The following is a 12045-nucleotide window of genomic DNA, read 5'->3' on the forward strand; positions in this document are numbered from 1 at the left end:
AGTCAACAGGCAGTTGTGTTTCAACTTAATGAATGCATGGAGGAAGAGTCGACGACTTCTTAGCAACTTGCTTCAGTATGCGCTGGATGATACCCCAGAATGCGCGATCTCGCGGAAGATGCTCCTTGACTTCATAGACGATGGTAGAGGGACCGTCACAATATGTCCTTCGGACAAAGTCTACGCGATTTCTCTCTTAAGTCGCAATGCGACGTCAGGCCTCATGGCCACCGCAGGATACAACGGCGGCCGGGTTTCTCTCGAGACTCCCTGGCTTGGTCGTCTCTCTGTCAAACGCTGGCGGAATGTCCGTAACGGGGGATGGACAGCGTTCTCATCCCCAGCCCCACGGGATGTCGACTTCGTTGTGCAGGGTCTTGACAAAGCCAAATCTTCCCTCTCGTGGAAGATGATGTAACAAACAAGCACAGGTCGACCGGGCTTTCCATATTCTGTCAGATCGCCGCTCACTCCGGAGGTATGATCCTACTGAAAGCTTCAGAGAACTCGTCCTCAGGGAACACCCACGAACACTTGGCCATCCGCAAGGCACAATGATCGTCGCTTACGAGTCTCAGTCTCGGAATCTGGAGCTTTTCTAGCCAAGGTCTCGGAGCCACAGGAACGTCAAACGTCGTAGTCGTGAGGATCTCCAAGTAATATTGCAGAGTCATTGCTCGCTGCCGTGTACACAGTGGCGTGTGTTGTGTCGACCAGAGAATTTGTCCACCAGAATGAAGGATGTCCGAGATGAAGTCGCCGACCGCGACGTGAGGAGATGTGACTGAGAGCCTATCTGATAGTATTGCGAACAACCCATCTGTTTCCTCGGACTTCCTTGGGGAGGCTGGGGAGGAACTACTATATCGGATGGCCTTCCTTCGTCATCCATAATTATAAGATCAGTACAGGGTGAAAAGTTTGGTGAAGTAGGTGTTCTTCACCCAACTCCCAGCCTGGCAGCCCTTCGACCTGCCCGGCTTGAAATCGATCCGCCGCCGTCGTTGTACCTCTCTTGTTGGTCGTTCGAACCCGATAAGACTGACGATGGATGTCCATCTATGCTCCGTACCGACATCTGGATACTATACTATTCGTTCTAGGGGTAGGCTCGAAAATGTCAGTAGCTCAGCCGTCCTCCTGCAGTTAATGTCGCTAGGCTCGGCTAAATACGGGCTGTGACCTTATTCCTCGTCATCAACCATGCCAGTGCATTGCTGACCGTTCAAACAGTCACTGACTATGAATGAAGCACACTTGAAGCAAAGCTTTGGAATCGTCTTCACATTGGGCAACTTTATCACGTGCTGCGGCTGGCAAGCGACCTCAATTGTGCAATAGGCTGAGAATACGTACCATGCTCGTGACTCCGTCACTAGGAGCTACAGTGCACCAACGGGTGAAGAACTGTTGTGCGGGAAAACAGGCTCAACACTACCAACCATGGGCACTTCTGTCTCCTTGCGAATTGTGGCATGTCCAGCAGAAACCACTGAACAGAGCAATGTCATTGGCACCTGCGGATCATCTTAGTGCTCACGTCTTTCTCGCCGGACATCAACATGCCTGCATTCATGCTGTTTCCAACTCACACGAGGTTTGAGACGTGAGAGGATTCCTGGAAATGGAAGGAACCCCTAACGGTGTGAGTCCATCCAGATTCTCCAAGACTATCGCGTCTGGGTTAGTTAGGTGGTGTTCTCTGCATTGGCTCGGCAGCACGTCCACAGTTGACAACTTGACAATCACCAATCTCCTCATCCCAGTCCACTGAATGCAGAATCTCAACGGCTCATCCTAGTCATACAGATCGTCATCTCACGTCACAAACTGCATTCGATTCACCCCTCCGAATTACCGACATCCAAGGCACACATGCCGACTCTGCAAAACATCACTTGTCATGTGGAGGATGCTAACAACGGACTCGTGCCTTTCCGTGAGCATACCATCAAGTATGCTGACAGTGCGGTAGAGTGTCGCATCGACCTCCCCTCAGAGCCGGCACGCTTCGCCATCAACTTAGTGTCGAACAAGTTCATTTTCGAAGGGATCTCGTTCTTTGTGTTTATTGATGGGCGCTATCAGTGCAACCGCAGTCAATGTGGCCTGACCTTCAACCCAAACTCCGAAACTGGACTATACAAAGCTCCCATTCAGTTCAGAGTTCGCCAGAAGGAAGAGTTCTTACAAACTGGAGAATGTCTGGGCAGGGATTGGACATTTAAAGGCATCTGCACTGGTACATTGGACTGCAATCTCCCTTGCAATGTCGTTCATTCAGAAGCTGACTTTCACAGATACTAGCTTGGATCTACGCCGACTAGACCAGAAAACCAAGTTAGGGACCATCGAAGTGTATGTCTTACGTTGTTTCGACTGCAAGCTCCCAAAACTCGAAACTACGCAGAGTATTCCGTCATCCCCAAGTTCTGGAACATGCCCTCTCATAAGCAATGAAGAGGACTGTGACTGCTCGGATTCCATTCCCTCACTCCAGTTTCCCCTCGCATACAACGACTGCCGATGTGCTTGTGGCATGACGTATTATGAGTCTGGCACCTTTCGTACGAAGTATTCGAACTTATCCATTGAATCAGGTGATATTCAAGGGCGTTCGCGGGACCGAAACTCCATCCAGCACCACCCGCCCACTGTCATCGAAAATCACCTGAAAAGAACACCAGAAATTTGCTCAGGAAGCCGCAGGACCCCCAACGGGCATGGTGATGGCCAGAACCTGTCATCCCAGATTCCAGATCAGAAAATCATGGCAGGTTCAACTTTCTCGCGTTTCACACAGTCTCACATTGTCCGCTATGGGAAGCCATACATGTATTGGCACTCTATACGGCGGCCACGTTATCTAGACACCCTACACAATCCATTTGCCAAATTCACGTTTGTGTACAGTGATGTCTGGATGTCGCCATCAAGCATTCCGCTGACACTAGGGCTGAAGAACAGCCCTGATCAAGCCGGTAAACAAGATCAGGGAGAAAATATGCCAGCCGCAAATCTGCAGGGTGATCTCAACGATGACACAGTGGGGGTCCCAAATGGGAGAAAAGCAATGGCCCTACAAGATGACCATCATGTAGCCTCGACAAAAGACTCTACACGGCAGAGTGGCAATGCCAGTCACAGGACTGATCAACTTCGAAACACTGATTGGGACAACTGGGGCGGTTGGGATGACTGGCCAGGTTCAGTGGAAGAGAAGAGAACTGTTCAAGACACGAAATCAACTACACCGAATGAGAAACCATGGACCAGGAACGAAAGATCCGAAGCTACCAAGGATGACTGTGCTACGTCAGATGAGAAAATGGCGACACGGGAAATTGTCACAAATGAATGGGACGTGACGTCGAAGCATTCATCACCTTGTTTTGAAGTCGAGTGCGTTTCCAACCCAGGCAGAAATGAATGGACTCGGCTTGCGGAAACTACGGGCTCGGCCATCGAGTGGTGATAATTCCGCGAGAAGTGGGACTGATAAATAGACTAGATCCCGAACCGGCCCATGATTCGAGAGTACATATCCATTGTCTCTTGATCACGGTTGAAATTCGCTACTGAGTGTGTTTCATCGTCATTGATATGCTTCCTGTTCTTGGATCCGGATGGCTTAACTACGGAGTCCATCCGCACCTGGTGTACGGTTAACCTTTCTTATCGCCGAGCAAAAGTTCCGTAAGAGCAACAATTGTTCCCTCCCAAGTCTACTGTGTACTTCCGACTATTTGTGAAGACCTCGCCATATGAAAATCATGCCATTCTCGCGACTATCGACGAGGACTTGCAATTCATGGTCCGCATGTTCACCCTTTCTTTCTGCCAAGTGGAACTGCGCCGAGCCTCCTTGTATAAAGCTCCAAAAACGCCTCCCCACGGCATCTACGGAGTATCTACTAACGAATCAGGTCGGGAGCTGACCAATCTCACACGGCATCAGGGTCAGTGTACTCGTAATCTTCCCGCAATTCCATCATGAGATCACTCCTTCTGGACTCGAGTAGTATCGATTTGAAGTTTCCGGCATGTTGTGATAACTAGTACTTATTTCCAGAACGCAGTACGGAGTATCCTTTCATTGCTCAAGGTCACATTTGTTGAATTTTAGCCAGCTCATGGCTCATTCATTAGGTACCTGAAGCAAGTGGTCTTGGGTGGCAGACTGATATCAATGCTTGATTCCTTTCCTCTGTTGTACGACACAGGGGGTAGGAGTGATCTCCTAAAGAATGTGCGCGATTCATCACATAACCAACACCCTCCCTTGATAATGAATCATCGATGGAACGTCAATCCAATCTAAATCCCTTAGATCGCACTCGACAGGGACCTTGACCGAAATGGCTGAGCGCCCAGCGCGTCTCGAAGGGTCCAAGCACCTCCAGCAGTAAGTCTCGCGTATTTTGAAGCACAATTCTCAGGAAGACACAGCGTGGAACCCCAAGCTTGCAAGTTGATGGACGTACGGAGTAGACAGCCCTCCCTGAATGAATATCCGGGTCACCACCATAGGACGAACAATCCCAGACGAGGGAGCATCAAAAGCACATGAGCAAGATGTCTCTCAAGACACCACTGACGAGAAAAGCATTCTCGTTCTGATAGTCCGAGGAGGCCCGAACAACCTCTGTCCGGAACAGAACTCATCTCGAAGTCATCGAGAACAATCTCCTCTGCAACGTGAATAGCTAGCAATCCGCTGGACTTGCTTTCATGTACACCACGTTCCAATGGTGAAACCTCGACAATCTCGGCCGATCTCTCATGATCATGATCATCAACTGACTCATCATTGACCTCCATTTCTTCTGGTTTATCGTGAGCCACACTTTCACTTGGGTCTTCAATCAACATTGCTTTCGCGCTCGGCGACCGACTCAACTGGCGAAACATTCCTCTCACTTGTTTTCTCAGTAATGACGCCGAGAATCTCTCTTTCATTTGGTCAGAGACTTTCACTGGTCATTCGATAAACGGCTGCATTTTCTTCTTGCCACATCTTCAGTGATGCTGGTGGATTGACGGCTTGAACACAGGGTACTCCAAGACCTTGACCAGAAGGTAATACGCGGTCCCAATAACATCGCCGTAGCCGTTGACTGCACCATCTTTCAATGGAATCGTCACTTTCTTCCGCAGAAAGTTGACACCGTAACCCTTCTAGCTAAGTCGAATCACGCCCAAAATGTTCAAGGGCACCTCTGGTATGTAGAGCACATCGGTTATTGTTGTCTTCCTTGCTGGACCGTCTGGCATCGCCAAATGACTTCTACGTTACGATAGACTCCGAGTGAACAATCTGATCCGAACCCGTAATGATCTCTTTCCAAAATGGCCTTTCTGTGCCAGGAACAAACAGCGATCTGTCGTTGACAATGGGACGTTGATCCAGAATCGATGATGATCCGCCCCTTGCGACTTGCATGGCGGACATGTGACTTTCTTAGACTGATTCATGTCGTTCCGATCACCTCGTTGTCAGGACATATCCTCGCGGTACCCCTAGACGGTTATCATGAAATCATCAGGCAACAATATCACCACTGACGATATCATATGACATCGTCGCATTCCCATTGCCAGATTTTCCAGCCTCTGGTCTTCCTGATCCTTCTGGGGCCTCTTTCCAGGATGTAGATCCCAACAACCTGCCTTCTTATGCCCCTTCTTGTTGCAGTAATAACAGACGGGTTCTTTCTGACCTTTTTGGTTCCTTTCTTTGACACGGTTTGCCGTTCCTTCGTAATACGGCATGCCGGTGTCTTCGATCTCTCTTCAAAGGGCTTCCGCAACTTCAAAAGTTGTGACGTCCTGAAATCAAAGTGTTTCAACTATTCCCACAGCCTTGCCGCGTTGTTGGCGTTGATGCTGACGTCTTGGTGATCCTCAATGAACCGCGCGTCAAACCTAGCGCCTTGTAGTTCTCAGAAGTCCGCCTACTCTTTTCTCCCGTAGGTAATTCAGATCGTTCTCATCATACTCGGGCTCTTTTCCTTTCTTTACCGCTCTTTCCTTAAGAATTTTCCATTTCCTTTCTTGAGGATCTGGCGCTGTCTCCCGTTCACCAAAGCCACAGCACTTCATCTGTAAGGCGACACTCATCGACTTGAACGGTTTCTTGTAGTTCAAACTGCCGAAGCGACGACTCGACCTTGACATAGTCCTCGAGGAGTCAGCGAATCTTCAACGGAAAGAATGCGACGAAAACGGCTCCCAAAGTCGCCCAGAAGCCGAGGCTCCGGGCTCATAACCTGTTGATTTTTAGCCAGGTTATGGCTGATTCAGTAGGTACAGTACCTGAAGCAAGTGGTCTCGGGTGGCACACTGAAATGAGTCAACGTTTGATTCCTTGCCTCTGTTGTTGTAAGGGGGTAGGGAGTATTCACGAAAGAATGTGCGCGATTGATTCATTACTAGCGGTTTGGCGCGCACTGCGCGCTCACAGAGCGGAGATTACGAGCAGCGTACGTCTGGGTGTGTTGGACGATTTCCTAGCTGTACGCTGAAAACAAAAATGTGGTACAGGTAGTTCCAACTAGTGTCGCTGCGGGCCCACCAGATATCTGGATTACAGTACTCGTTCGTTTTAGGGTTAGTGCTTTTCTTTCCGGTCCACCAGGCAATGAACATGAACTCCCGAAGCTCTTTGAGGTCTGCCACGGGTACAAAGCACGCGTGACAAGCACCTCTTAAGAAGACGAATCTGCTGAACATTTATTTACCAGTCGTTATGGTTGTGCTTCCAGAAAACCCTTTCACTTTCCAAGGAAGGAAACGTATTCCGTAACCCCGTGCGGATTTGTTTTCCTGGTTATTTCCTCTGATTTTATTTTTCGAGTGGTTAACTCGTAAGAACAAATCATGCTGGTTGTCACTCCCGTTTGTTCCTCCACTAGGCTTGCCACCACATACATGCCTTGTGTTGATACCTGCATCTGCCCATGGCCTTGGCCTGGATGCTGATGCTGAACGTGCCCATGTCATTGCCCTGCAGAAACCGGTGGTAGTTGACCCAGATGCTGCAGTAGGAACATGGGAAGGCATTGTATAAAGCGGATACGCGCCTGGTATTGGAATCGGGGGTATTGCCAATGCCCTTGCAAAGTGTTCCCGAAGGCATGTACGGAGTACTGCTTGCTGAATTGGCCCATGACGGGATATGATAGTCAAGCTAGCCTTCTGACGTAAACTTTCTTCCATCCGCGCCAGCGGTGCTTCCTGGGTCTCAGTTCTCTTCCTTCGTTTAGGGACGGCGTTCTTCATCGTGCGAAAGATCGCGCATGACGCTGGTATCCAGCGGGTCCCAGCGTCTGCCAATGCGGCTGCCGGGAGCGCCTGCGGTCCATTGCGTGGAACGTCTTCGGCGGTCAGAGACAGGAACTAGGGACAAAATGCTTTCAGTTACTAGCTACAGTGTCATAGTGCAGCCACCAGTGCCTATGGACATGTGCGATTACTCGCATTTTGATATAAGCTAGTAATGTTGTCTAATAGGAGCATTGAAAAACGAGCAGTAGAAAAAGAAGTGTATTGTCAGTCCAAGAATTTATTTCTATTCCCAGGTGTTTTCCCCCTTCAAGTACTCGTGAAAATTCTTCTCTGTGTGGGCCTTCACTTTCGATTCCCCCGTCATCTGTTCGGCCCCCGACTAATATAATACTTATCCTTGGCACTTGCTCGTATGTCTCACTTTCTAACAGAACATTCAACACACTAAGTTACCCCCGGTAGCAAGGATGCCGTCGATCTCATGTCGGCAGGGTAGCCTATATTGACGAAAAACCCTGATTCAAGCCGAGAAAGGCTAATACATCGTGTAAATAGGAAAGTTGCATATTGTAAATACTTAAATAGGAGCCTCCAGCGATTGGCGGCTCCCGGGGCAGCGAAGCAGAACCAAAGGACCGCGAACGATGGGAGAGCAAACAATGCAAACCATTTCCAATAATTTTATGTGCACTGCAAAAAAAAATCCGCAACGTTAACGGTCAGAGCTCCAATATTCAATTTGTCGAATAACGCTGTACATTATTCGGGAGTCCGGTTACGGGGAAATTGAGCCCAGAATCGCCCCCAGTTGACACCAGATGTAGCGAGGAAGCGATACGAGTAGGCAATGAAACAAAGACTGGACGCCGGAAGACGAGTGGTCAGTTGACTCAAATCTGGAAAGCGGAACCAGTGGGTTTTCCGACTTGATCTCCATGGTGAAAAGTGAAAGATTCGAATACATTCAGCCATAACTTATAACAAAGGGAAAAAAGTTCGAATCATGTTCCGGTCAGCGTTTTGGGGCCAGAACAAATGGGAATTGGTCCGATTAGAGGGCGCGAAGTTCGAAGCGAAGAAAAATGCGTTCACTTCGCGCTCATATCTCGACCTGCTCCGGGAACATCTGCCCTGCATTGAGAACCCGGCCTTGTTTTCATGCAGGACGATCATTCATTCAGCGAGGATTGTCAAAAAAATTCACTGGGGACAATGCGGTCATGGAATGGCCGCCCCATTCACCCGATCTGTACCCAATCGAACGCCTTTGGTTTCATGCCAATGGGTCCAATGAAAATCGTGGACCCTGAGGTTGAATTTGCCACTGTATCGAATGAATGGGAGGAGGAATTTCTCTGGGACGCGTTACGGCACAGATTGAGAGTGGACAACGAGGTCTTTGGTGGAGGGTATGCCACGCCGTGTGAAAGCGGTGGTCAAAGCAAAATGGTGGTATACTAAGTACTGAAAAGGGAATTTCGCTCCTTTTGACATACATATGTAATTCTCTCATATCTGTATAATCCCGTGCTCGAATAATGTTTAACTTGCTTATGAGCAGGTACCTACTCTTAGACCCTCATGAGGTTGAAATCAGGGTGTTGCAGGGCAGAATTATATTTTGGGGGGGGGATTATTCGAACACTAGCGGCTAAGCGCGCTGCCCGAGCGGGGAGCTGGCCTGGGACGTCGGTGTTGGGCAATGCGCTGAACGCTGAGAACACAAATGGAAAGCATTCGAACTTTCGATTGCGGTGTATCTGTCAAGCACGACGTCCACAGAAATCGCAGAGGATCACGATTAGGTCCTTCTCATTCCTGTCTTCGCGTTGACTTCGGTCATAAAGGAGCATCGACATGAAGGAAACTGTTAACTGAGTTTCATCGTGCCTCTGGTGTTTCGAGTTCGTCAAAAGACCGACTCACTCGTCCGACAGAGACTTCATTTAACCAAAGGGTTCGCGGACGATGTGGGAGCAAATGATGCAAACCATTTCCAGACCGAAAAAATTTCTGTGCAAATGCAGCAGATTGGTATATAGTTCCATGTAATATGGACACTGAGAAACGAGTAGAAGCGGAAGTGTAATACATTTGATTCAATTCTAACTCCCAGGTTTTTTTTTTTTTCGAAAAACCCTTGGACTCGGAAAAACTCTTTCTTTGTGTGGGGGGCCCACACTCCGATTTCACACGTCATCTGCTCCGATCTGATGTCAGATTACATTACGATATCTTTCCTTGGTGTTGGCTTCCATGTATACTCCGTACAGAACCTCGTCCAAGAAAAATTGCACAATCCTCCATGGTCAAAATCGGCTATCACGATTACTGGATTCATCTCTCGTATTTAAGCAATCAAAGTCCTTACCGGCGGAACAGTCCCGGCGAATCAAGTGCCAAACGTGCAAGTTGAGCCCACGGAACGCTAGTGTACAACAACAGAATACATTCGCGTACCGAAATGCAGCTCGCCGCGGACCGCCAGTTGAGGTTGGAGACGGGCGAAGAAGCCGTTCATTGGACGGATGGTCCCGCCGAGAAGGGATCTGCTTTGGTTGCATGGTAGCGATTGTAGCGATTGGCGGGTCGCCAGCCGAACCGGGCACAATCACTGTGGCCACGCCCTTGGGACAGCGAAGGAGAACTAAAGGGCCGCGGACGGAGCAAACGATGCAAACCATTTCCAGACCAGGAAATTTTTGTGCAACTGCAGCAGATTATAATGTATAACTAATAAATTAAGTAATGGTTAATAAGTAATGGTTGATTGCCCTGAAACAGAGCACATGTGGGACCTTCCCCAGGCCTGACCCGCCCACGCACTTCGGAACCCAGGAACCCCAGCGTAAGGCCGATCTGTATTGCACCGAGATCTTCCGTCGGACTTTGTCGGTATCATCTGAAACACCAAAGCTGAAACACCAAGGGCGCTTGGAAGGACTGTTGCTATATCTCGTACAAGGGCGACGCGGGGAGGATACCCTCGTTCATCCATGGATAAGAATCCAACCAGACTTCTTTGCTGAGCTTCATGGGTCACTGCCACTTTCTTCCGACTCTTCAGGCGATAATGGAGGGTCGTGTGCGGCACATGGTACGATCCTGGGAACGCTTTTCTCCTGGCAGCTTCTGAAGGCACTCAGAGCCAGCTATATTCTCTCCTCTTGTGACAGATCTGTCAGCTCTTGTGGCCAAGCTCTCGCCATGTTGCCCATTGAAAGAAAAATTCACGGCCAGCATGAACATGGGCTCTACGAAGTACTCATACGGACAAAAGATCACATTCACAGTAACCACAGACTGCTCAGGGTCATCAGGGCAGGATTAGGCGTCCAGTCGGTCTTTTTTAACAAACTTAGGCCTAGTACCGATAACCTTCTTATTTTCGCAATTTAAGGGATGCTGGAACTGGAAACACTTTGCAAAGGCACGAAGTCAGTTAAACAGTTTGCTTCATGTCAATGCTCTCAATGACCGATGTCAACGTGAAGAGAAATAAATACATTTGCCAACTAACTAATTGTAATGTTTTTTGATCTCTGTGGGCGGCGTGTTTCATAGGTACCGAATTCGAACTTCGAATACCTTTCCATTTGTGTTTTCAGAGCGCAGCGCGAAGTATCGTCCAACACCGACGTCCCCTGTTCCCCGCTCCGCGAGCGCGCGCCCAAACTGTTTGCTAGTTATTATAACTAGTCAATAGTTAAAATTGCGTTATTTTCCGTCCCTGCTTGCTCGGAACTGGAGTATCTAAAGCAACCCGTGCCTTATAAGTTATCATTGTTATTACGCTAAGCGCCCTCTTGGCCATCTAGTCCATCTAATGGTTATACAGCGGAAAACCCGTTCAGGGTGTACCGGGTGAGCCCAGACATCCATCCTGCCGGATGAAAAAACCCAAGTTCAGGAACGCCCACGCCGCTATGCGCCCCAGCTTGCCTACGTCTTGTGGCTTAGAGCACACCTCTAGCCATCCTTGATCAGCTGGTTGGCTAGGCGAAACTGATAGACTATGTTTCGCCGGAGCCGCCACCGTGTCGCCTTCTTGACCCCTCGGTTAGGAGCCACGTGAAGTCGAGTTGCCCGTTGTGCCGGAGTGGCTTGCGGTCGACCCCCTTGGAACCGGGAGCAATGAATGAGCATGTGCCGGAGTGTCTCTTCCCCTTGTTCGCAGTGTTGACAGATCCCCATGTGAAAGCCAGGAACCCTGGCCTTGTGCAGGAAGCCTGCCAAGCCGATCTTGCCGGTGCGAAGTTGGGTAAGTATCGAGCTCTCGGCTTTGTGGAGTCCGGCGCGTATCGAAGCGCCGACTTGTCTGGTCCTTGGGGGAAGGCTTCGGAGGAGCTGCGCGTCCCAGAGTTCCAAGCCTCTTTCCGTCTTGTCAGGAGGTTGTGATGGTGCTCCTTCATCGATGCCGCGTCAGGGTCGCCTGCCCATTCGCGCACCCACGTTAAGGGGGCGGGAGCCGTGCCTTACGCTGCGACCCAGCGCGACATTGTTTCTTCCCCTTCATTCCCTTCCTCCGAGTTCTCGGAAAGCCGTTTATTCGACGGATGGTCCACGTCTCTCTCAGCCGGGAAGGAGTTTGATCATGTCAGTCGGGCAGCGGTTTGAACATGGACGGTAATTGCCCCTCGGGCAGCAAAAGTGAACCGAAGAACCGCGAACGACTGTGCTGTTACTTGTAACTACTATGTCAGGACATAAAACCTATTGAACACGATGGAGATTCTTCCCGGAACCATCTCTGAAAGC

At 49.5% G+C, this 12045-nt stretch overlaps 3 protein-coding genes across 3 annotated transcripts; 1 reads left to right on the plus strand and 2 right to left on the minus strand.

The window, feature by feature from the left end:
- Window positions 1-1875: 1875 nt before the first annotated feature.
- On the plus strand, window positions 1876-3475 carry VTN31DRAFT_6854 (uncharacterized protein; the record flags this gene model as incomplete). Its single annotated transcript, XM_069407510.1, has 2 exons — window positions 1876-2242; window positions 2301-3475. The coding sequence occupies 2 exons, from the start codon at window positions 1876-1878 to the stop codon at window positions 3473-3475; spliced, it is 1542 nt and encodes a 513-aa protein (XP_069258157.1).
- A 2374-nt stretch (window positions 3476-5849) lies between these two features.
- VTN31DRAFT_6855 (uncharacterized protein) lies at window positions 5850-6177 on the minus strand (the record flags this gene model as incomplete). Its single annotated transcript, XM_069407511.1, has 2 exons — window positions 5850-5925; window positions 5999-6177. The coding sequence occupies 2 exons, from the start codon at window positions 6175-6177 to the stop codon at window positions 5850-5852; spliced, it is 255 nt and encodes an 84-aa protein (XP_069258158.1).
- Window positions 6178-11300: 5123 nt separating this feature from the next.
- On the minus strand, window positions 11301-11803 carry VTN31DRAFT_6856 (uncharacterized protein; the record flags this gene model as incomplete). Its single annotated transcript, XM_069407512.1, has 2 exons — window positions 11301-11719; window positions 11767-11803. 2 exons carry the CDS (start codon window positions 11801-11803, stop codon window positions 11301-11303), a joined length of 456 nt encoding a protein of 151 aa, XP_069258159.1.
- Window positions 11804-12045: the final 242 nt, after the last annotated feature.

The sequence above is a fragment of the Thermomyces dupontii genome (genome assembly GCF_041956625.1).
Source record: "Thermomyces dupontii strain NRRL 2155 unplaced genomic scaffold VTN31scaffold_8, whole genome shotgun sequence".
NCBI lineage: Eukaryota > Fungi > Ascomycota > Eurotiomycetes > Eurotiales > Trichocomaceae > Thermomyces > Thermomyces dupontii.